General features: G+C 46.1%; 1 protein-coding gene across 1 annotated transcript in view; it reads left to right on the top strand.

Moving 5' to 3' along the window:
* The window catches only part of HUNK (hormonally up-regulated Neu-associated kinase), a 133419-nt gene that overhangs the window by 70493 nt on the left and 37006 nt on the right, over positions 1-25920 (top strand). Inside the window, exons 5-6 of the mRNA XM_018048110.1 lie at positions 11834-11961; positions 23708-23843. Coding sequence (XP_017903599.1) covers positions 11834-11961; positions 23708-23843 — 264 coding nt within the window. The remainder of the gene's footprint in view (positions 1-11833; positions 11962-23707; positions 23844-25920) is intronic.

Below are 25920 nucleotides of genomic sequence, written 5' to 3'. Positions count from 1 at the left end.
ACTGGAATGGGCTGCCATGCCCCTCTTCAGGGAATCTTACCTACCCTGGGATCGAACCTGGGTAGGCTGCATCTCCTGCACTGGGAGGGGTATTCTTTACTATTAGTGCGAAGGCAACGGCAGCCCACTCCAGTCCTCCTGCCTGGAAACTCCCGTGGATGGAGGAGCCTGGTAGGCTGCAGTCCATGGGGTCGCTAAGAGTCGGACACGACTGAGCGACTTCCCTTTCACTTTTCACTTTCGTGCATTGGAGAAGGAAATGGCAACCCACTCCAGTGTTCTTGCCTGGAGAATCCCAGGGACGGGGGAGCCTGGTGGGCTGCCGTCTGTGGGGTCGCACAGAGTCGGACACGACTGAAGCGACTCAGCAGCAGCAGCAGCAGTGCCACGTGATGCTGTGTATAAAATAGACAACTGATGGGAACCTAGAGTACAGCACAGGGTACCCTGCTTAATGCCCTGTGGTGACCTGAATGGGAAGGAGATCCAGAAAAGAGGGGATATATGTGTACATATAGCTAATTCATTTTGCTGTACAGTAGAAACTGATGCAACGTTGTAAAGCAACTATAGTCAAGTAAAAATTAACTTTTAATGAAAAGCACAGACTGCAGAAGGATCCTAGGTCAGTGTTAAGCTCAGTCTTTGTTCCTGTCCCTTCTTCTGAGTCCCTGGACCCTGGAAAGGAATCCACGTTTAGTGACCATTTTAGATGCTCCCCTTCTTAGTTTTGGGGCCCTGGGATTAAAATAAAGGGGCTTGGGCCATTGCCACCTGCTGTGTCCACATCCGTCCAGTGGCTCCATCCAGGCAGAGGTGAAGCTTCAGAAGAAACTGCAGAAGAAGCAGAGATGCCCTGAGACTAGGATGCCCAGACCTGCGCCTCCCTCTTCCACCCTTGTTGCTGGCAGGACTGTGTCTGGGGCAGTGGGGCACTTCTCTGCTAACTTCCACTTAATTGCATTTTTCTTTCTTTTTTTCAAGATGATGATGTGCAACTGAAGGTCTCTTGAAAGCTCTCATCAGGCCTCATTCTTGGTCATAATGCTGTCAAGCAATGTACACGAAAGGCTTTGTTAAGTGACTATGTAATTTACAGACTCTGGGCTTCCAGTTGATCCTGGCAACACTCTGGAGGCCCATGGGGGATGTCCAGGTAGACCAGATACCCCAGCCCCCTGAGTCCTTTGTTTTGGTCCCCAACATGGGGAGTCGAGGTGGAATAAATTCTCACCCTTGATCAGCCACCAAAGACCATGTTTTACTCTTTCTAGAAACCAGGTTTTCCCAAAGCAACTCTGTGTTAGCTGACTCCCTGGAACATTCCCCAGGGGGATGAGACCCCCATGATCCACACCTCATTCACAGGGTTGCTATAAACTAAAGCTTAAAAAACAATAGGAAGCCTCGTGAGCCACACGCTGGCTTATGAGAGATTTGTTCATTCGGCACATATTTGTGCAGCCAGGCACTGGGCTGAATTCCGAGCGCACAACAGTCTGTCCAGCTCCTGTAATGATCGTGATTAACCCTTGCGTACCTCCCTCCGAGTGTCGGGCAGTGTTCAAGGGCTTTGTGTGTTTCAGCTCATCTCATCTCGTCTGCTTCAGAAGTCTTCGGTCGAATGCTGTGTTGTCCCAGTTTGCAGATGAGGACACTGGGGCGTGAAGAGCTGTAGACACTCGCCCAGATAACACAGCTGATGGGTGATGGGGCCAGGATGGGCCAAGGTGGTTTGCCTCTAGAGTTCTGCCTTTAATCGTCACCCTCTACTGCTTCTGCCATGTTGCTCTTCCTCTTGTAGGATTCTAGTGGGGCAGGCAGGCAGTTTTTTAAAAAGCTATAAATTCACTGCAGTAGCCTCTCTGGAGGAAGTGGGAGGGCTGCAGGGAACAAGGATGGGGGTGGCCTCTTGAGAAGACCTCAAAGCCGAATCTGAGGATGAGAAGAATCAGCTATGAGAGGAAGAAGATGTGGGCAGAGGCTCCAGGCAGGACAGAACAGGATGTGTGTAGGCCGTAGCGTGGGAAGGAGTGGGAAGGGGTGTGAATTTTGCCCTAAAGGAAGGGAGAGGCTATGGGACAGTTGTAAACAGATGCACAACGAAATGTTATGGGTTGACTGTGTCTCTCCAGAGAAAGACATATGGGAGTCCTAACCCCCAGGACCTCAGAATATGACCTTACTTAGAGATGGGGTCTTGAATGAGTTGAATGAAATCATTAGGATGGGCTCTGTTCCAATAGGACTGTGTCCTCATATAAAGGGGAGATTTAGATCTAGGGAGACACAGGGAGAAGGCCATGCGACGATGAAGGCAGGGACCTGGGTGACCCATCTGCGTCAAGGAACCCCAGATGGCCAGCAAACCAGCAGAGGCTCGGGGGCCGCGGGAAGCAGACCCTCCCTCACTGCCCGCAGGGAATACCAACCCTGCTGACACCTTCAGCTCAGACTCCGAGCCTCCAGAATTGTGAGATGATAAATTTCTGTTATGCAAACTCTGCCCTCTCAGGAAAGGTCAAAGGTGAGTGAGAACTGACCGGTCCAGATCCCAAGAGCCAGTCTCTTCCCAAGTGTGAAATATTTCCTTTATGAAGTCCAGTGCGCTACCTGACGGATGAACTGGACAAGCTGAAGTCTCGGCTACCCCTCATCCCCGCCCCCAGTGGACTGTAAGCCTCCGTCAGGCCCCCCAAGAGAGGGCAGCAGATGGTCAAACCATAAAACAGAAGTCTCAGTCCTTGCTGTGCCCTATAGGCAATGCATTATTGGCTATATGAAACCCAGAAAGCAAAGAAAACCCCCAGTATGTAGAAGTTCGTTTACATGATGGTGGAAAAGTCTCTGGAGTAAGAGAGGGTAAGCCTTGCTGCAGAAATACTTTTGAAGAGGCCTCTGAGTCACATTTGTTCGTGTCTATTTGGGCAAAACAGATGGCCCAATAGCCAAGCCCAGGGTCAGGAGGAGAGATATTTTCTACTCCTTGATGGAAAGAGTAACGTGGAATTTGTGGTTATTTAAACAAATGGAACACACTTATCTACTGCTATCTACAATCTGCCTGTAATGCTAGAGACTCGGGAGATGCCAGTTTGATCCCTGGATCAGGAAGATCCTCTGGAGTAAGAAATGGCAACCCATTCCAGTATTCTTGCCTGGAAAATTCTGTAGATAGACAAGAGGAACCTGGCGAGCTAGAGGCCATGGGGTCGCAAAGAACTGGACACGACTGAGCACGTGTGCAAAAACATGTTCTGCTGCAGATTGAATGGTATCTCCCCCAAATGCATATGTTAAAGCACTCACTCCCAATGTGATGGTATTCAGAGACGGAGCCTTTGGGAGGTCTTGAGGGTGGAGACTTCATGATGGCATTGGTGTTCTTTTGAGAAGAGCTTGCTTAGTCTCTCAAATGTGAGGACGCAGAGAGAAGGTGGCTAGCTACTGCTACTGCTGCTAAGTCACATCAGTCGTGTCCGACTCTGTGCGACCCCATAGACGGCAGCCCACCAGGCTCCCCGTCCCTGGGATTCTCCAGGCAAGAACACTGGAGTGGGTTGCCATTTCCTTCTCCAACGCATGCATGCATGCTAAGGTGCTTCAGCTGTGTCCAACTCTGTGCAACCCTATGGACAGCAGGCCACCAACCTCCTCTGTCCACGGGATTCTCTAGGCAAGAAAACTGGAGTGGGTTGCCATTTCCTTCTCCGAGGTGTCTGTCTACAAGCCAGGAAAAAAAACCTCAGTGGAACTTGACCATGCTGGCATCCTGATCCAGACTTCTAGCCTCTAGAATTGTGAGAAAATTAACTTCTGGTGGTTAAACCACCCCTTCGGGTTATGGTAGTCAGGCTAAGACACTTGCTTATAGGTAACCTAGAAGTCTCACCTTTAAACCAATAGAGCATGTCAGGAGACACTGTGCAGAGAACAAATGTGGTTGCTCAGGTAGGTTAAATTCAAGAAGGCATCAGGGACTTCCCTGGCAGTTCAGTGGTTGAGATGTCACCATTCAATACATGGGGTCCAGGTTCAGCCCCTGGTTGGTGAGGTAAGATCCCACAGGGCTCATAGCCAAGAAACCAAAACATAAAACAGAGAAGTATTGTAACAAAAAATTCAATAAAGACTTAAAAAATGGTCCACATAAATTTTTTTTTTTTTAAAGAGAGTCATCGGAGGAGAGTTGAATCTACTTCTGAGGGATGAGGTAGTTTGTCAGGGGGAGAAGAGGAGGAGAAAATTTCCAGGCAGAGGGAACAGTTGAGCAAAGGCAGGAAGGTATGAAAAGCCTGATTCCTTCTGCTCTTAATCTTGGAGAAAACACAACTTCAGAGCCTTCTTTAAGAGATGAATTTCCCACCACTTTGGGGTGTTGTGTCTGAGACGCTGGGTAGGTTTCTATTTGGTGCCCACAACTTGGCTGGCAGCGCTGGAAATGGAAAGCCCAAAGAGAATTTAATTTGAAAGGCTGTTTAGAAAAAGAGTGAAAGTGGGACCAATTTTCTCCCTGGGTCAGACACTGTTATTACAGAGCATTCCTCTTTATAGCTCTGAAACAACAACAGAAGGCAGAGTCCACTTCCAAAACCAAAAGCAGGCTCCCATCTCCAGACGTGCTTTTGTTTTCTTTTGTGACCTTGACAGGTAGATGGGGCCTTTCTTTAAGACTTCTGATACTGGTTCAGGAAGAAAACCAGCTTGTCATTCAAGGAAACTGTGGGAATGAAAACTCTTCCCCACCAATGGGGCCCCTAGGAGACTCCTCCTCTATTGAATCAGAAACTAACAATGGGAATGGAAAATGGTGAGCATGTGGACGGTGACTGCAGCCATGAATTAAAAGATGCTTGTTCCTTGGAAGGAAAGCTATGACCATCCTACAAAGCATATTAAAAAGCAGAGACTTCCCTTTTCCAACAAAGGTCTATTTAGTCAATGTTAGGATTTTTCCAGTAGTCTTGTACAGATGTGAGAGTTTGACCATAAAGAAGATTCTCCATTGCAAGTCCTGCTCAGGAAGGCTCAGGTCTCACTTTGGGATATAAGAATCAGCAGCATTTATCATCCTGAAGATTCAGCCTAAATTGAGAGAGGAAAAAAAAGGGGGGGAAGGCCCATTTTTAACATCCTATTACATATAATAATACAAGTTGTCTCAGCAATAAGCAATATTTATAGGGTCTTAATTATGAGTACTGATGAACTGATGCTTTCAAATTGTGGTGCTGGAGAAGACTCTTGACAGTCCTTGAACAACAAGGAGATCAAACCAATCAATCCTAAAGGAAATCAACCCTGACTATTCATTGGAAAGACTGATGCTGAAGCTGAAGCTCCAGTACTTTGGCCACCTGATGCGAAGAACTGACTCATTGAAAGAGACCCTGATGCTGGGAAAGAATGAGGGCAGGAGGAGAAGGAGGTGACAGAGGATGAGATGGTTAGATAGCATCACTGACTTAATGGACATAAATTTGAGCAAACTCTGGGAGATAGCGGAGGACAGAGGAGCCTGGCGTGCTGCAGTCCATGGGGTCACAGAGTCAGAATACGATTTAGTGACTGAACAACAGCAACATCTTGGGGAATTCCCATTATTTTCAATGGTCAGTGTTTTTGTATTTGGACCATATACGAATATCTCTAAAATAATTCACTTCTTCCCTTTAATCCATATGAATGAAATATCTATATCTTTATCTCCAATGAATTTTGAAGTTTCAGAGGCAAAAACTAAATGTTCATTCTGTTGCAATGAACCTTTTTTTATTGTTGACTGGCTTTTCCTCAAAGTGGCATATATGCTAATTAAAAAAAAAACTTGAATGCAGATATACTTTTTAGATGAAAAGAATCAAAACTAACTTGATTTTCAAAATATTACAGTGCTCTCTAGAGAACTTTGGAGAGTCTCTAAGGGTAGAGAAAAGGGGAATGGAGAGTTCTGTCTCCTGGAGATTGAGAATACAACATTTTTTTCACCAAAGCTGCTCTTGGCTCTCATGGGGCAATCTGGAGTGGGGGAAGCATTTGTGTGAAGACCTGGTGCTTAGTTGAGTGCCCTGTACAACATATCCAGACCATCTTCCCAGGCACACTGAGTGGGAAAAATCTGCCCCAGTGCTTTCCTTTTGGGTAGACAAGTTGGCTGAGGGGCGCCGTCTTGTTTCCAGCTCTTCTATCCCTGTGTAGACCTAGGCTTTCAGGAGGAAGAGCTGGAGAATTCATTTTAGTCCCCAAAACTGTTTTGTAAAAGTACACCAGACACCACCAGCTACTTCCAGGACTCAAATCTGGAAGGATAGCATTTTGTCTCCATTCAGACTCCCTTCAAATGAAAGATGGCAGGAGAAACAGACAGAAAGAACAGCCTGATGACTTCTTTTGGGTAGTTTAGAGCTTTTGACTTTTTTTTTTTTTTTTTTTTGAGCAGAGAAAGGTTCATTGCAAGGCCATGCAAAGAGATGAGGTGGCTTACGCCCTAAAAAGCCTCGAGTTCCCCAAAGGGTTTTGGCAAAGCATTTTTAAAAGCTAGGCGAGGGAGGAGGGATTCCTCAGGTTACATGCACATTGACTTTTAGAAGAGAAACTTTCTTTAGCTTCAGAGATTTTTCAGTTACAAAATCCAAGACTTTTTGTTTTGGGAGCTAGCACGCACATTTAGAAGAAGAGGGAAGAAAGGAAAAGGGGGAGGGTATTCTTAAAATCCATAAGAAAATAATCTTTTGCTGAACACAGACCATATAATGGAGTAGTAGTGAACTTCCTGATTTTCCAAATGGATGGATCTGTTCCCACTCTATTTTTAAGACCTTAAATTGGAGGTTGTACTGAAAGCTGATACTGAAATGTCAAAGGCTATTGCTTTTAGGCAGAGAATTATTTTTAATTTTTATAAGGCAGTTTCTTTCTTGAAGAATCACACGGAAGCAAGGCATGTCAGCTGAAGGTTCTCTCAGCTTCACTCCGGTATAATATGAGCTGCCCACCAGCCCCTTGAGAACCAGTATTCACACCCTCCCCCACACCAGAGCTCTGCCAGTTACTTTGTCTCTTGTGTCTTGTTAAAGTTGCTGGTTGACTTCTCCAGGGAGCTGAGTCCCTCTGTCTTTCCTTTCAGAGATGCCAAGTGATACCCTAGCTTTCCCTCCAACGAGTATTTTTGTGTATTAGACTAAGTATAAGGACCACTACTTGGCTCCTAATTTTTAAAAAAATTATTTTCACTTACTTACTTTGCTGTGTTGGGTCTTGGTTGTGTCGCAAGGGCAGTAGAGTGCAGGCTAAGTAGTTGAGCACATGGGGTCTCTAGCTGTGGCCCACAGGCTTAGTTGCCCTTTGGCATGTGGGATCTTAGTTCCCTGACCAAGGACTGAACCCGAGTCCCCTGCATTGCACAGCAAGTTCTTAACCACTGGACCATCAGGGATGTCCCCCGGCCCCTGGTTTAATCCCAAAGATTCCACTTCTACATTTCCCGGGACCTCTTCCTCTCTTCTTCCAGCTACCCTTCTGGTGCACTTTTTCTTTCTCTTTTGACATCAGAGTATTCCACCTAGTCAGTGTCTCTGGATTTGCTTGCATCCGTTGGTGACTCACCCTTATTTCTCTCTGTTTGGAAGCCTTGAATTTTATTTCTTGTTGCCCTCCTTTGGGCTTTCCTCGTGACTCAGTGGTAAAGAATCTGCTTGCAATGCAGGAGATGTGCGTTCGATCTCTGGGTCTGGAAAATCCCCTGGAGGAAGAAATGGCAACCCATATCCAGTATTATCCCACAGACAGAGGAGCCTGGTGGGCTATGGTCCATGGGAATCCGACCAAAGAGTCGGACATGAATGAGTAACTGAGCATGCACGCGTGTTGCCCTCCTTCATCCCAACATCTCGTTACTTTCTTTCAAACTCTCTGTGGTTCTTGGGGGCCCCATGTCGGCCAGGGAGAAGCGAGAAAGCCCCTGGGCCATGTTTCAAAAGACACATCAGGAAATTCTGAACGTGTTTTGAAACTTCTACTAATTCTGTGGGATTACGGAGGTTTATACACCACATTCCACTTTTCTCCCTTGGTATTCTCACATCCTTCCGAAATGTCAAAGGGGCTAGATTTTCCTTATCCAGATATTAAACATGTATGAAAACTCTAGGGGAGGGGGATTAAGATGCTCAGTCTGGTTTCCCTTTTCAAATGTACTGTGTAGGACTATTATGTAGATTTCCGTTATTATTTGGCAGTAGGATACACAAATAATTGTAGCTTTTTATCTCTTGTTTTTAAAAAGTTTTGTGATGAACCAATAGGTCACATTTATCAAGTACTAAGATTATGCCAGGCATGGCGTTCAGTACTTTCTGTGGCTTAGTTCATCTGACCCTGATACGACCTGAGAGGTAGGGTCTATTATTATCCATGTTTTATAGGTAAGAGATGCTGGATAGAGAGCTGGGTCTTCTTTACAGATTTATGACTGTTTTTGTTGATGATAAACTTCTCCGAAAGAAGTGGAAATCTGGGGTGAATTTGGTCAAATATTCAGTTTGTTGTTGTTGTTTCGTTGCTGAGTTGTGTTGACTCTTTGTGACCTCTTGGACTGTAGCCCTCCAAGCTCCTCTGTCCATGGCATTTTCCAGGCAAGAATACTGGAGTGGGTTGCCATTCCCTTCTCCAGGGGATCATACTGACCCAGGGATCAAACCTGAGTCTCCTGCATTGCAGGCAGGTTCTTTACCATTTGAGCCACTAGGGAAGTCTACTATATGGATTGAGTATCAAAAAAAAAAAAAAAAAAAAAAAACACCTGCGGGAAAAATCATTTTGTTTAAGTGCCAGACTCTTCAGCTTTACGTATGAGGGTCAGAGCGAGAATTACTGCACACCGAGGTGAGTGGGGACAGGACTGGCTGGTCCCACAGCTGATGGGTAGGAGTTGTAGACTCTGGCTCAGTATTTGAAGCCCTTGCCCATGCATAGTGTTGCCCTGAATGGCCTGAGCTGCCTTAGGGGGTTGGAAGAGCTTGACTCTGAAGCTTTACCGGGGTCCCCAACAACAACCTTGTGGAGTGTCCCAAGGGGTTTCCATCCCCAAGAGCCATGTGTCTAAGACCCCTTTAAATGCACAAATGGTACAATTTGGAGGGCCCTCTTAGCTTTCCCTCTTTATCAGTCTCCAAGAATCCTCCAAGCAAGGATGGCTCTGCCTCAGACATACGCACAGTGCAGCAATGCATTGAAGGTTCTCAAGCAGGTTAGATCCCCTAATCCCCTTTTCCTCTGCCGCCAGACTACCTCTCCTCCCGGCTTCCTGGCTTCTGTTATATCGCCGCCATCATCCGGCTTTCCACGCTGCGTCTTGGCGTCTCCCCTTCAAACGTCCCTATTGCTAATTTTCCTCCTCTCTCTTGCTACCGTATGCTGCCCCTCCCATTCAGAACTTAATGAACAACGTGCCTCAGTCTGCTGGTCCCCATTCTGAGCCCCTTTCACCCACTTCGTGCCAGATGACTGGCCCACAAATTATTTGGCCGCAGAAGGTTCACTCACCCAACATCTAGTCTTGCCTTGAGGATGGTGTCCCACTAGGCACACACAGGGAAATACTGCTTTACACAGTGCTGCATATGCTTTCTTCGTTCTTACCTGCGTTTCCTTCTTTAAAATTTAAATATTTAATTTAGCTGTGCTGGGTAGTTGTTGCTGAGCAAGGGCTTTCTCTCATTGCTGTGGGTGGGGGCTACTCTCTAGTTGTGGTGCACAGGCTTCTCATTGCAGAAAGCAGGCCCCAGGACACTCGGGCTTCGGTGGTTGCAGCGAGTGGGTTCCATAGTTGTGGCACATTGACTTGGTTACCCTGCAGCACGTGGAATCTTCCTGGATCAGGGATCGAATTGGTGTGCTTTGCACTGCAAGGCAGATTCTTAACCACTGGACCACAGGGAAGCCCTTTTGTCTCCACTTCTTGGTCCACATAATTTATCCTCATAACTAGTTGGCCGAGACAGATAAATTCACACACGTATACTTACCCCGAGAGGGCTCCCATCTTCAACTACTTATTATAGTCGTCTCTCTCCCTTAATTGAACTCGTCTGGGGTCCAGAGCAGCAGAGTTCAGCATTTTCTTATCCTCTCTGCACTCACTAGTTGAAACGCTTGAACTTATTTATTTGTTGATTTGCTGATTGCCTTCACCCAGTTCTAAGTCTGAGATGGCAGCTCCTTATCTGGTATCCCCCCCGGGGGCCGTCCATCAATACGCTGCCTGAGACTGAGAGCCAGCCTGCAAGCATTTGAGAAGTGAATGGTGATGTATCCGTCTCCCTAACTCCACTGCGAGTTACAGAGCAAGAACTGGGTCTTAGTATACGTCTGCAATTTGAGAATGACTTCTAGCCAGAGCCTGTGGACTCTGGACCTGTCCCTCTCCAGAGCGCCGTAATTCAGAGGCACCTCAGTGGAACAGGCCCCATGGGTCTTCATTTCAATCAGTCTCATTGGATTTGTTTTGACTGGAGATCTTGTTGCCTCTTTTTAAAACGCTCCCCGGGGCACTTTTGAGCACTCGAGACCTCTTGGCAGGCCAGGCATTTCACCCCATCAGGAAATCTCATCAAAATGGCATTAGGTTTTGCACATCAGGAAAAGAAAAATCCTCCAAGAGATGTTGCTGTTCTCTAGTTTGGTTTTGGATGTAGGTAATGAAGCCCATTTGGAAGGCATTTTGACCACATGTGAGCTGGATGGCAGAATCTCCCAATAAAAAATGATACGAAAAATAAGAGTGGGAAAGAGATCTCCCTTCTTCCCCACCTCCAGAGGAATTTCTCTAGGTACAGGCCAAAACGGATTTCAAGAGAAGAGCGAAACACCAGTTTGGGGTGTGAGGCTTCTGTCTCCCAGGGCTGAGGAGTAGCCACGCAGGCTAGCCAGACTGCGACTTGCCCTCCCGTGGAGGGGCTTGCCATGTACTTTTTGATCTGGTCTCCTCCGGGCTCCACCTTGTAAGCACTTGAAAACCACATCATGGCGGAACTACTTTTATTCTAGGTTCATACTTACACAAGATTCCCCAGGCATTTTTCACATCATTTGGTCTAGACTTCCTTCCGGAAGAAAAGGACATAGTTTCCCCTCCTTACGGGGGTAGCTTCTGAAGCTCTTTATTTACTTTTTAAAAGTTGGTTAGTTAATTTTTTTGGCTGTGCCCCATGGCCCGTGGGATCTTAGTTCCCCGACCAGGGATCAAACCCATGTCCTCTGTAGTGGAAGTGTGGAGTCTTAACAGGACCTCCAGGAAAGTCCTTGAATTTATTTTTTTAATTTTTATTTTATATTGAAAGATAGTTGATTTACAGTATTGTGATGGTTTCAGGTGTGCAGCAAAGTGCTTCAGTTATTCAGATACATGGATTCATTCTTTTCCAGATTCTTTCCCATATAGGTTATTACAGAATATTGAGTGGAGTTCCCCTGTGCCATGTTATGGCGTGTGTGTATGTTAATCCCAAACTCCTAAGTTGTCCCGCTGCCTCTCCCTTTTGGTTACCCCACGTTTCTTTTCTAAGTCTGTCCCTGTTTTATAATAAGCTCGTTTGTGTCACCCCGACGCTCTTTAAGCCCCTGTTGTCACCAGGGTCCGAGTCTCCCCCGCTGCGCTTCCGCTCGCGCCTTCCACGCTTCCTGTCTCGGCGCGGGGCTGAGCGCTCTAGGAATGGCCGAGCAGCGCCGAGGCGGACGCGGAGGCGGCGGGACCCAGCTTCCCCACGGCCCTGGCCGCTCTGCCTTCTTCCCGGGTCGCTTCCGGTCTCACGCTCTGCTGCGTCTCTCCTTTCAGAGGTGTGAACATGTATGCCATGCTGACCGGGACCCTGCCTTTCACAGTGGAGCCGTTCAGCCTGAGGGCCTTGTACCAGAAGATGGTGGACAAAGAAATGAACCCGCTCCCCGCCCAGCTCTCCACAGGTAACGCGCCTGCCGCTCCAGGGTCCGGGGTCCTGCAGCTTTGGTGTCTGGACGACCCTGTGACCGCCCTCTGTCTCTTCCTAGTATGAAAACGAAGTCTCCAGAAACGGTTGGGTTTCCCATTTCTAAGGACACTTCCCTTCATCTCCTCTGAGTCCTTTCTTTGTCCGTTATAATCCTGACCCCCCTGACTTCCTCCTTCCTCCTCCTGCACGCAGTACACAGCTGTCTAAAGGATCGTATAGTCTCCCTTGGAAAAATAATTGCAGGCTGAGTTGCGTTAAAACTCACCATATTATAATGTTGACTCAGAAAAAAGAAGGTTGATCATCACATTGCTATTGTGTGTTCCTTAGTCAACTCACCGTAAAGAACTATTAGTTTCATTCGAGTTTGTTCTGGGATTTGTTTAGCAATATGAGTTTCCAAGTCTGTTCAAAAGCTTTTAAATATATATGGGTTCGGTTACTTGATTAGACTGAATCCTCAGGTGTGTTTGGAAATTACTCTCAAACTTCAGCTGGTTCACGTTTCAGTAAACAGTTCACGTTAAGGTTTGGTTTCAGATCCAGGAAATGAGTGCAATTGGCTCCTTGGAATATTATAAACTCAGCTTCACTGAGATAAGGCATGTGGCCAAAAAATAAAAAAAGGAGTAATTATTTGATTTCAACTTATGACACATGGTTCAAATAGGGCATTTTTGTTTGACTACTATTAGTTTTTTTGGTGTTTTTTTTTTTTTTTTTTGCTTGCGTTTATAAAGCATCCATGAAGCTGACCTAGAATTTATGCTTGCCAAATTGCACCCAAGCTGAAATGCATTCTTCTATAATTATCTAATTTGGCTCATTCTTTCACCTCTGCTGAGGCGTGTTGAATCTCTGGAGGCTGAAAGCAAAGCAGGCACTATGTACTTGGAAAGATGAGTTACGTTTCTGTTGTTATAAAAGGAATAGTTCTGCACTGAGACCTGTAACTTGTGGAGTTAGAAAATGGGAAAATGTTGATCAAATTGTTTTGTTTAGGTTTTAGAGCTTGCCAGAATGTTGACAGTGCTGCATTGGAAGCACATTCATTCATTCATATTTCACATTTACTCACTTATTCCACAAGTCGATCCTGGGCATCAGCTTGGTGCTAGAGATGTTCTAGGCACCAGGAAGACAAAACAGTCTCTATCCATGTACAGCTTACATATCAGCAGAGGGGACAAAAAGTAACAGATAAACACACGTGATGTTTAGTAGTTTAAGTGTTCTAAAGAAAGTTGGAAAGGGGCTTCCCCGGTGACTCCGTGGTAAAGAATCTACCTGCTAATGCAGGAGACTCGGGTTCAGTCCCTGGTCTGGGATGATCCCACCTGCCTCAAAGCAGCTAAGCCCCTGTACCACAATTACTGAGCCTGTGCTCTGGAGCTGGAAACCGCAGCTCCTGCAGGCATGCACCGCAGCTCCTGAAGCCCACACGCCATCGAACCTCTGCTCCACAAGAAAGAGAGGCTTGTGCACTGCAACTAGAGAAACACCGTGCAGCAATGAAGACCCAGAACAGCCAAAAATAAAGAAGATAAACCAGGATACGGGGACGGAGAATAAAGATACAGTTGGGTTTTTGGTTTTTAGCCACTTAAGGTTATAAAAAACTTCTGGTTGTGGTGTAAGTGTGGACTCATACGCAGTTGTGAGAAATCATGCAGAGATATGTTTACGCTTCACCCAGTTCCCCCCGTTGATAGGCTCTCAAATAACTGCAGTTTAGGGTTGCCACTAGGACTCGGTTAAAGGCCGTTGACCTTATTCAGATGAACATGCGCTTGTGTTGGCATGTATTTAATTCTCTGCAGTGTCATCACCACATGTGAAGATTCATGTGATGATTAAGTCAAGATATGGAACAATTCCATGACCAGAATTCCTTATCTTACCCTTCTGTAGCCTCAGCCAACTCCCTACCTCCCACCTTGCCTAACCCCTGGCCACCACTAACCTGTTCTCCAATTCTGTAATTTTGTCTTTTCAAAAATCCAATATAGTTGTATCTCTTCTTTTCACTTAGCATAATTCCTTTGGGATCCATCCAAGTCGTTTCACACACCAAATCTTTGTTTGTTTTTTTCTTGCTGAGTAGTAGTCCATGGTATAGATTTACCATAGTGTATGTATTTACCTACAGAAGTATATTGAGTTGTTTCCAGATACTATGAATAAATCTGCTGTCAATATTTATATACAGGTTTTGTGAGAACATGTTTTCACTTGTCTGAGTGACATAGCTGGGTTGTATAATAAGTGTATAATTGGTTTTGTAAGCAACTGCTACATTTCTGTTCTTAGTGGCTGTACCATTTGTGTTCTTTCTAGCAAGGCATGAGTGATCCAGTTTCTCTGCATCCTTGCCAGCATTTGGTACTCTCACTGTTTTTAATTTTAGCCATTCTGATAGGGATACAATGATACCTCATTGTGGTAACAAGTAAGATTTAACACTTACAAATAAATGCAGTCTTTCAAGGTAGTCTCTTTAAGAGTTATATAATCATAGGGCTGCCATCTTTCAGAGTGATTTTGAAGTTCCTCTTATTGTTCAGAGCCTGTTTTGTCTAAAGTGTCCCAATACAAAGAATAATAGGAGGTAGGAGGTTGTTTCTAACTTCATGCCTGGAAAAAGTAGACAGTGTTCACTTTGAATTCCAGTGAGACCCTGAAGAGCTAGAGCTGCTTCTCATTGTACTTACTAGTCAGGATGCCTAGGTTATGCTGCAGTAACAAATAGCCCCCTGATCTCAGTGGCATAAGACAACAAAGATTCTTTTCTTCTTGTTGGTTGTGCCATGTAGCATGCAGAATCTTAGCTCTACGAGCAGTGATTGAACCTATACCCCCTGCCTTGGAAGCTCGGAGTCCTAATCACTGAACAACTAGGGAATTCAACCAAGATTCGTGTCTCATTCATGCTACATATCTGTGGAGAGTTGGATCAGAAGTTGATCCCTCCCTGCTCATTCTTGTCAATCAGCCTCCCAGACCAGTGGGGCAGCCACTATTTCAAATGTGTCTGATCTGAGCAGAGGGAAACAGAAATCTAGGAGGTCTGTTTTCAGCAGTGAAATCTCCCACCAACATTCCACTCATAACTTGTAACTTTCTAAAACATTTCACATGGCTTCACCCAGCTAAAGGAGCTGAGGGAATGCAATCCTACCATGTGTCTGGAAGGTGAAAAGCCAGAAATATCTGATTAAGTGGCATTACTCGTGTGAGCCACAGGCTGTGGGAGGAGGGGGTCCCTGCCATTGGCACTGGGGTGGGTCGGGCAGCGGGGCAAGGACAGGCAGACTAAAACCACAAGGAAATCAGTTTCATTGCTTTTGAACCAACCTTGTTTTTATCTCAGTACTATTACTCAGCATTAGCAGGCTAGGCTCTAGGTGCCTTCTTATTGTGACAATTCAATTTGCCTTCAAAGAAGTAAAAGTTGCACCCTGAAAATATCTTTTTTTTTAAAGTCCGAAGGGAACGAAAGAAATATTAGAAATGTTCCAAGCAATTTTGGTATCATTGGAGTTGCTATCCAGTCTCACGTAGCTCTTGCTTGGAATAGACAGTTTTGACTTTGGCCTTAAACTCTGAACTGAACTTAAACTCTGTGTGTGCTTTTTAGAGATCTTCATATCTGTACAGGACCTTATAGTCTTGATTGGTCAAGCATGAACAAGCATGAAATGCATTTTTATATCTGATTTTATGATATAGGAATTTGGACATGCCCTCCGCCCCTTTTGACTTCCCTGATGGCTCAGTGGGAGAGAATCTGCCTGCGATGCAAGAGACCTGGATTCGATCCCTGGGTTGGGAAGATCCCCTGGAGAAGAGCATGGCAACCCCCTCCAGTATTCTTGCTTGGAGAATCTCATGGGCAGAGGAGCCTGGTGGGACAGTCCATGGGATTGCAAAGAGTTAGACATAACTGAGCTACTAACACTTTCACTCCCCTCTTTTATTCTCTTACTATTCCAACACAGAGGGTTAAAGCCTGAGATGAGTAGATGTTTCAGTTCAGTTCACTTCAGTCGCTGAGTCGTGTCCAACTCTTTGCGACCCCATAGACTGCAGCACGCCAGGCCTCCCTGTCCATCACCAACTCTCAGAGTCCACCCAAACCCATGTCCATTGAGTCAGTGATGCCATCCCACCATCTAATCCTCTGTTGTCCCCTTCTCCTCCTGCCTTCAATCTTTCCCAGCATCTGGGTCTTTTCAAATGAGTCAGTTCCTCGCATCAGGTGGCCAAAGGATTGGAGTTTCAGCTTCAGCATCAGTCCTTCTAATGAATATTCAGGACTGATCTCCAATAGTAAGATATGTAAATATCTATCCATCTCAGGCTTTAACCTTTTGTGCCAGGTTTGTGCTATCAAGCATAGTGTTGGCACATAGTGGTTGTTCAGGGAATCTGAGTCCCTGGCCTGGCCCTCGTGTTAAAGTGTGTGGTCTGGGAAGCCAGCCCACAGACTCATTTGGCTACTCAGCTATGAGATCTGGCCTGATCCAGTAGGGCCCAGAACTGCACCCTTGATGGTGAGGAAGCTCAGGTCATCTTCTCTGGTTTATAGAGTGAAGGACACGAGTTCTGGGCATCAGCCACTGCTTTCCATCAGCCCCCTGCTTCTCCAGCTCTTTGTTATTTGCACCCCAAGTTGACCACTTTTTCCTTCCACCATGCTGGCGCACCCTCATCTGTGGTACCATGTGACACCAGCTTGTTCACATCCCAGAATACTAGCTTCCAGCACAGGAGTGGCTGCCGTTTATTGAATGGCCATGGGTAAGTGCTTTTCATAGCATCTTCTGTTCTCATAACAACTCTGTAAGTTAAGCTCTATTATTCCCAATTTATCAAGGAGGAAACTGAGTCCCAGCAAGATTATATAGCTTCTCCAGTTTCTTATTTACTTCCCCTTGACCCCCAAATCTGAACTTCCCTCCTGCACTGAGTTGCTTCTTTGAAAGTGAAAGTGAAAGTCACTCAGCTGTGTCTAATTCTTTGCAACCATGGACTATACAGTCCATGGAATTCTCCAGGCCAGAATACTGGAGTGGGTAGCCTTTCCCTTCTCTAGGGGATCTTCCCAACCCAGGGATGGAACCCAGGTCTCCCACATTGCAGGTGGATTCTTTACCAGCTGAGCTATGAGGGAAGCCCAAGAATACTGGAGTGGGTAGCCTATCCTTTCTCCAGCAGATCTCCCCAACCCAGGAATCAAACTGGGGTCTCCTGCCTTGCAGGCGGATTCTTTACCAACTGAGCTATGTATAAAGGGTTGCTTTTCTATTTTTCCTTACTTTATTTTGTGTAAGATGCCCCCCCTCCCCTCCCCACCGCAGATTTGGCAGTGTTATCTGTTGTCCTCATGTTTTGAGTAATATTAAAACCGAAATATCCAAATTGAGAATGTGCCATTTTATTAAGTGTCTCATTACCATGTCTTTATTAATTTATATCACTCATACTTGTAATGGTCTCTCCACATCTACTGTATAACAATACTCTTTTTTTAGATGAAGTTGGAAGAATTTTTGCCAAATTTGAGCTGAAAGAGAGCACAGTGTAATTGCCCGTTGAGTCTGTTCTGCATGCTTTCCAAGAATTGTCCCTCTTCCCCACCATGTAGTTCGAAAGCTTAAGCTGTTGGGATCTTTCCAATTCTGGCTTCCAGAGTTTCTCTTTGTGCTTGTTGGTGCTTGTACATCACAGAGTCGTGAATGCCTTTCACAGCTTCCATGGTTACCTTTTCATCACTACACCTCAAGGAAGGCATTTTGAACACATTCCAGATACTCACTTTAGATCAAGCGGGTTTTGCCCCATGAAGTCACTGAGGTGATACTAAAGGCAGGATGTTAGCATCTGCGAGGGATGTGTCAGTGCCTATTGATTTTACTTGAAAAGATGCTCAGCATCAGTCATTATTAGAGAGATGCAAATCAAAGTGACAATGAGGTATCCCCTCACACTGGTCAGAATGGCCATCATCAAAGAGTCTACAAATAATAAATGCTGGAGAGCGTGTGGGAAAAAAAGGAACCATCCTACACTGTTGGTAGGAATGTGAAGTGGTGCAGCCACTACGGAGGACAGTATAGAGGTTCCCTAAAAACTAAAACTAGAGTTATTACCATGCATGTGTGTGTGCTGTCACTTCAGTCATGTTGACTCTGCGACCCTCTGGACTGGAGCCCACCAGGCTGCCATGTCCATGGGATTCTCCAGGCAAGAGTACTGGAGTGGGTTGCCATGCCCTCCTTCAGGAGACCTTCCCGACCCAGGGATCGAACCTACATCTCCTGGGTTGCCTGCATCGTAGGTGGTTTCTTTACCCTCAAGCCACTGGGGAAGCCAGAATTACCATATGACCCATCAATCCCACTCCTGGGCATGTATCTGGAGAATACTCTAATTTGAAAAGATACATGTTTGTAGCAGTATTATTTACAATAAGCAAGACAAGGAAGCAACCTAAATGTTCATTGACAGATGACTAGATAAAGAAATTGTGGTACACACACACACACACCACTGGAATGCTACTTAGCCATAAAAAGGAAGGAAATAATGCCATTGCAGCAACTTGGGTAGGCCTAGAGATTATCATAAAAAGTCAGGCAGCTAGAGACAGATATCATATGGTATCACTTATATGTGAAATCTAAAAAAAAATGATTTAAATAATTTATTTATAAAACAGAAACAGATTCACAGACATGGAAAACAAACTTATAGTTACCAAAGGGCAAAGGGAGGAGGGATAATTAGGAGTTTGGGATTAACAGATACACACGACTATATATAAAATAAACAAGGTCCTACTGTATAGCACAGGGAACTATAGTCATTATCTTGTAATAAACTATAATGATGAGAATCTAGAAAAGAATTTATATAGATAGGGTGAAAAGGATTTCCGAGAAGCCTCAATCATCAAATAATTGTTGTTGCTGCTTTCTCCTGGGAGCTGATGGGGAAGGAGCCTCTGGTACAGGTGAAATCTCTCTCAACATCCCACGGGCTGCAATAGAACAAAGAATTTGATGGCTTCGCCTGCCTCATGGGGCTCTTTCCCAAGGCACAGGGTCATGGAGCTCACACAAGCCAGCCCAGGCTCCAGAAAACTGATGCTTGGAGGAAACAGGTTTTGCACTGGAGGAGTGTGTACCTCCTGTGACATGGGGCACAGAGAGGGACCACACCCTGGGTGGGTCATCCCTATGCCTGGCTCTGAATGGAGACCCCAAGCACTAGCTTAGAAGTGCTGGGTGGGATGTGTAGCCATGGCCCCCACAGCTTTCCAGAACAGTGGAAAATATTTTTATGCCTTTTGCTCATGAGTCATAGGGATATTCAAGACCCTCACACAGACTTCAAAGAGCTCCAAAGATATTTTCAAAATCCTTTTTGGATACTAATGCAATATTTGCGATGTCCAAAGAAAGAAAATTCACTGGTAGAGATCTGAACTAAAATTACTTGTGCTCATCAGCGATTTGTGATGGCGCAGAGTGCTTGGTTCTGAAAATAGAACAAAAACTCACATCCAGTCTGTTCTTAGCTCTTCGGGGTAAAATCATACTCTGAAAAAGCCTGGGTTGCTGTTTAGGTCCTTTGAGGGTAAGCAACAGAGATGTCCAGTTTTCTGCTGATGGGTGGGGCTGTGTTCCCTCCCTGTAGTTTGGCAGGGGTAATGGCAACCTCCTTCTAAAGGACTTAGGCCAGTACACCGTGGCTCCTGGAACTGCTGTATTCAGTGCCCCTGACCCGCGGCAGGCCAGTGTCTTCCCATGCCTCTGCTGGAGACTCCTAGACACTCACAGGTAACTCTGGCTCAGTCTCTTGTGGGGTCACTGCTCCTTTCTCCTGGGTCCTGATGCACAAGGTTTTGTTTGTGCCTTCTAAGAGTCTGTTTCCCTAGTCCTGTGGAAGTTCTGTAATCAAATCCCACTCGCCGTCAAGTCAAATTCCCTGGGGGTTCTCAGTCTCTTTGCCAGATCCCCAGGTTGGGAAGTCTGCTGTGGACCCTAGAACTTTTGCAGCAGTGAGAGAACTTCTTTGGGATAACTGTTCTCCAGTTTGTGGGTTGTCTGGTTGGCAGCTCTATGGTGGGGCTGATGGCGATCTCCTCCAAGAGGACTTAAGCCACATGCTGCACCTCCAAGGCCTGCTGCAGCCAGAGCCCCTGTCCCCATGGCAGGCCACTGCTGACCCATGCCTGCACAGGAGACATGCAAACACTCAAAGGCAGGTCTGGCCCAGTCTCTTGTGGAGTATCTGGGTCCTGGTGCACACAAGCTTTTGTTTGAGCCCTCTTAGTATTTCTGGTGGCTATGGGGTTTAATTCTAAACACTATTTCACCCCTCCTACTGTCTTGTTGGAGCTTCTCCTTTGCCCTTGGATGTGGGATATCTTTTTTTGGTGGGATCCAACATTCTCCTGTCGATGACAATACTGATCAAGAAGATAGCAGAGAAGTACTTGTGGAAAATTCTTTATGAAATGGGAATACCAGATCACCTTACCTGCGTCCTGAGAAACTGTATGCAGGTCAAGAAGCAACAGTTAGAACTGGACACGGAACAACAGACTAGTTCCAAATTGGGAAAGGAATACGTCTGTATATTGTCACCCTGCTTACTTAACTTATATGCAGAGTACATAATGAGAAATGCTGGGCTGGATGAAGCACAAGTTGGAATCGATTGCCAGGAAAAATGTCTGTAACCTCAGATATGCAGATGACATCACCCTTATGGCAGAAAGTGAAGAGGAACTAAAAAGCCTCTTGATGAAAGTGAAAGAGGAGAGTGAAAAAGTTGGCTTAAAACTCAGCATTCAAAAAACTAAGATCATGACATCTGGTCCCATCTCTTCATGGCAAATAGATGGAGAAACAATGGAAACAGTGAGAGACTTTATTTTGGGGGTCTCCAAAATCACTGCAGATGGTGACTGCAGCTATGAAATTAAAAGACGCTTGCTCCTTGGAAGAAAAGTTATGACCAACCTAGACAGCATATTAAAAAGCAGAGGCATTACTTTGTCAACAAAGGTCTGTCTAGTCAAAGCTATGGTTTATCCATTAGTCATGTATAGATGTAAGAGTTGGACCATAAAGAAGGCTGAGCACCAAAGAATTGATGCTTTTGAGCTGTGATGTTGGAGAAGACTCTTTAGAATCCTTTGGACTGCAAGGAGATCCAGCCTGTCAATCCTAAAGGAGATCAGTTCTGAATATTCATTGGAGGGGCTGATGCTGAAGCTCCAATACTTTGGCCACCTGATGCAAAGACTGACTCATTGGAAAAGACCCTGATGCTGGGAAAGATTGAGGGCAGGAGGAGATGACAAGGGAGTGATGACAAAATGACAAGAAGAGACAAGAAGATGACACAGAGGACAAGATGGTTGGATGGCATCACTGACTCGATGGACGTGAGTTTCGTGATGGACAGGGAGGCCCGGTGTGCTGCAGTCTACAGGGACGCAAAGAGTCGGACACAACTGAGCAACTAAACAATGACAACAGCAGAGATGTCTCAGAAACATCATTAACTGAAGAGTCTCCTGGTTTCAACTCGTTATGCTCACAGTCTTTTTTTCTTTGACCAATTAAGTATCCAAATGCCCTTACAATATAGGGAAGTGGAGAGAAGGGAGGTGGAGGTTCCAACAAGAGAGACCCCTCTGTTACAGCCCCATTTGCTCTTCAGAGCACTGAAGAACATTGTAGAAAAGTTGTATTTGGAGACCCAGCTATAAAACTTAGAATATTAAATACCTCTCATGTCTGCATTGTCATCTACACATATGTTTTTACCCATTGCATTCTCAAAAGGAAATGGCCTTCCAGTGGCCTCATCCACTGTTTGGAAACCTTCGTGGAAGGGTTACCTGGTGGCCTGACCTAGCAAAAGTTTTTTCTTTGGGGTTGGTTCTGGCATCAGAGTTAGCCCCTCTTGACAGCTTCATTTTTACCTTGCAAAGATGGTTGACCATAATACCCATCATTCTTCAAAGGACAGTTTTAAAATGACAACTGAAGCCTGTGAGAAAGTGACAACTTTTACGACTTTTCTTTGAAAGGTTAGATTATCCTGTTGATATTGTTCAGTCGCCAAGTCATGTCCAACTTTTTTGCAGCCCCTTGGACTGCAGCATGCCAGGCTCCTCTGTCCTTGACTATCTCTCAGAGCTAGCTCAAATTCATGTTCATTGAATCAGTGATGCCATCCAATCATCTCATCCTCCATCATACCCCTCTTCTGCCCTCAATCTTTGCCAGCATCAGGGTCTTTTTCAATGAGTTGGCTCTTCACATCAGGTGGCCTAAGTATTGGAGCTTCAGCTTCAGCATCAGTCCTTCTAATGAGTATTCAGGGTTGATTTCCTGTAAGATTGATTGGTTTAATCTCCTTGCTTTCCAAGGAACTCTCAAGAGTCTTCTCCAACACCATAGTTTGAAAACATCAATTCTTTGGTGCCCTGCATTCTTGATGGTCCATTTCTCATATTTGTACATGACTACTGGAAAGACAATAGCCTTAACTATATGGATTATCTTAGGAAACTAAAAAATAGCTTTAGAGAAAAAGATTTAAAAAGTTTGGTGACCAAGCAAATTAAGATTCGTTTCCACAAAGTTTTATTTGGTATATTGGAAATGGGATATCATGTACAAAGTTCCATAAAAGAATATTTTTTCTATTGCAAGGGTACTATCACAGTGCTTTATAAAATGAGTATACATAAGAAAACATCCTGGTCCCCAAACTCAAGCAAGAGAGAGCATCTTCATTTTCAGGGAATCCCTGGCAGTCTTTGTCCATATGAGGACCTGCATATTCTCATGCTCAACAGTTTTGGAGCCTGTGACCTTCACGTGCATTATAAGCGTTTTCTTCAGTGTTGTATTCTTGTCTCCATTGAAATAATCTTAAAGGATGCATGTGTAGCACAGGGAACTCTACTCAGTATTTTACAATCATCTATAAGGGAAATGAATCTGGAAAAGAATCTGAGTCTTGGCATGCATGATCTTTTAGTTGTGGCATGTGGGGTCTAGTTCCTTGACAAGGGATCGAACCCAGGCCATCTGCATTGGGAGCACAGAGTCTTAGTCGCTGGACTGCCAGGGAATTCCATATAAATATATATGGTGGTTTAGACGCTGTCATGTCCCACTCTTTGTGACCCCATGGACTGTAGCCCACTGGGCTCCTTGGTCCGTGGGATTCTCCAGGCAGGAGTACTGGAATGGGCTGCCACGCCCTCCTCCAGGAGATCTTCCCGACCCAGGGGTCGAACCTGCATCTCTCACATCTCCTGCATTGGCGGGTGGGTTCTTTACCACTAGGGCCACCTGAAAGGCCTATGTATAAATTCCTTAAAACCCACCTTGAGATCCAGCGTTGTCCTTTTACATTCGTCCATTCCTCTTTGGCTCACCTTTAGTAGTGAACCACAAGAGAAACCACAAGGGGTTTGGGAAAGTATGGTATGTGGGGAGACTCACACCAGTTCCTGCTTTACCATGTTCCAGATACCTCCTTGGACAGATATCTTATACTCTGGACGAGTGGCCCCCCAAGATCCAGAAAATAGATGAGCAGTGGCCTGGGAGGTGTGGTGGGTCACCTGCCTCGGTCTGCCTTCAGCCTGTAACACGTGTGACGTTAGCCCAATGTCTTCACAGGAGCCGTGAACTTCCTGCGTTCTCTCCTGGAACCAGATCCTGTGAAGAGGCCCAACATTCAGCAGGCACTGGCGAATCGCTGGCTGAATGAGAATTACGTGGGCAAAGTGCCGTGTAACATCACCTATCCCAACAGGTACTAAGTGCACGCAGAGGGACCCCTCCTCAGGCGAGATGGGGCCTGTCTTACAAGCCCTGAATAGTTGTGGAGAGGATGGTCTGTGTGACTCAAGGGAAAACCACATCTTCTCTTGGCTGCCCTGCCCCTCTCTGCACCCACAGGTCTGCATGTGGGGCTCCCCTCCATGCACCAGGAGAAGTGTAGGCAGGGCCATCCCACATGGTTGTGCAGAGTGCACCCTTCAGGGGGCACCTGCCAGAGGGTACGTGGGGACTGAAGTCCAGGCTACTCTCCCCTCCTCAAACCTGCTGCTGAAGGCCTGTGTCTTTCTTGAGCAGCACCTCTTTCTAATTCACACAGAGGGACTGTTTAGATGAGCTAAGGCCTGAGTGAGCAAGTGAGTGTGTGTGTGTGTGTCTGAGTATGCTTGTTTGTGGGTGTCTGTGTGTGAGTGTATGTGTTTCAGTGTGTGAATCTGTGTTGAGTGTGTGAGGGTATGTGAGTATGCATGTGTCTGTTGGAGTGTCTGAGTGTATCTGTTTGAGAGTGTGTATGAGTGTGTGTGTGTGTCCACTCGAGCTGTCCTGCCAGCATCGGCTGGAATCCAGTGGAATTGCCCCCGTCCCTTCAAAATGAACCACGGGCTCCTCTTCTGCCACCTCTTTGCTCTGATGTTTGTTTCAGCCCTGAGTCCCTGCTCTGAAATGTTGGGGGCAGGAAGAAAGGCGGGAAAGGCTTCAGCCCGTGTTTCCCTGTGCCATTTGCTCGAGAAGGAGTCCACGAGGAAGCTTCCAGGCAGGAGCCCACAGTATGGAAACACGGAGGGACACCTTGTGACGGCCCACGTGTCCCCCAGTGGGGGTGTCGACTACAGACTTGTGAACAAGTACAGGCAAATCCTGGGCTTCCCTGGTGGCTCAGATAGTCGAGAATCCATCTGCAAAGCCAGAGAACTGGATGTGATCCCTGGGTCGGAAGATCCTCTGGAGAAGGGAATGGCTACCCACTCCGGAATTCTTTTCCTGGAGAACCCCATGGACAGAGGAGCCTGGAGGGCGACATGGGGTGGCAAAGAGTCACACAGGAAAATACTTCCTTGCACTTTTCCCCTACTCGTTTGACATACTGCTCACTAGTCTGAGTTAGGGGAATAAGGACCCTCCCCTTGGTGACTTTATTTTGTAAAAAAATTTTTTTAAGATTTTTTTTTTTTTTTAATGTGGACCATTATTTTTTAAAGTCTTTAATGAATTTGCTACAATACTGCTTCTGGGCTATGTTTTGGGTTTTTCTTGGCTGAGGCATGTGGGATCCCATCTCCTTGACCAGGGACGGAACCTGCACCCCCTGCCTTAGAAGGCGTAGCCCCAACCACTGGACCACCAGGGAAGGCCCCCACCCTTTGGTAACTTTAGAGCAAATGCGAAGACCCCAGGGGTCAAATACCTTCCAGGACTGAGACCCACCTAGAGTCCTTCTTCCTTCAGACCTAGAGGGGCCTGCACATTCTAGATCTGAAGCCCAAGTGACGATGCGGGGGCCACTGAAGAAGGGGGACTCGTAGAGCAGTGACAGGGCAGGGAAGGGGGTGACGTCCGCCCAGGACAGTCTGGAAACAGGCCCCGAGCCCTGTGAAAGCTGCAGCACCAGCTTCTCCAAACACGAGGGGCAGGCAGAGCTCCGTCCTGGGGAGGAGGCTCTGAGGGGCTTCCTAGGGCGTGGGTGGACAGTGCTGGGACCTGCAACCTGGCTCCTGGGCCCCACTGACACTTGCTTTGGCCAGAGAGAGCTGCCATCTAGAATTCTAGCCTTTGACTCATGAGAGGTAATTTAAACAAAGTCTAGGGGACTTGGGTTACCAAGGGAACCTGGAAACAGACTGCTGGTTTCCAGCACTGGCTCAATGTGGGCTAGTACCTGAAATAGACACCAGAAATATTAGCCCAACGTGAGATGGAAAGCGAAGCCAAGGGGCCGAGCCTCATTACCAGGCTCACGCTGCCTGGCAGTACACAGCTATGCTCTCTATAAGGGAGCAGGCACTGGTGGCGGCCAAATGAGTCATTAACCTAATGTAATCACCATCTAAATG

The sequence above is a fragment of the Capra hircus genome, chromosome 1 (assembly GCF_001704415.2).
Source record: "Capra hircus breed San Clemente chromosome 1, ASM170441v1, whole genome shotgun sequence".
NCBI classification, from domain to species: domain Eukaryota; kingdom Metazoa; phylum Chordata; class Mammalia; order Artiodactyla; family Bovidae; genus Capra; species Capra hircus.
This window is presented reverse-complemented; position numbering and strand designations above follow the sequence as displayed.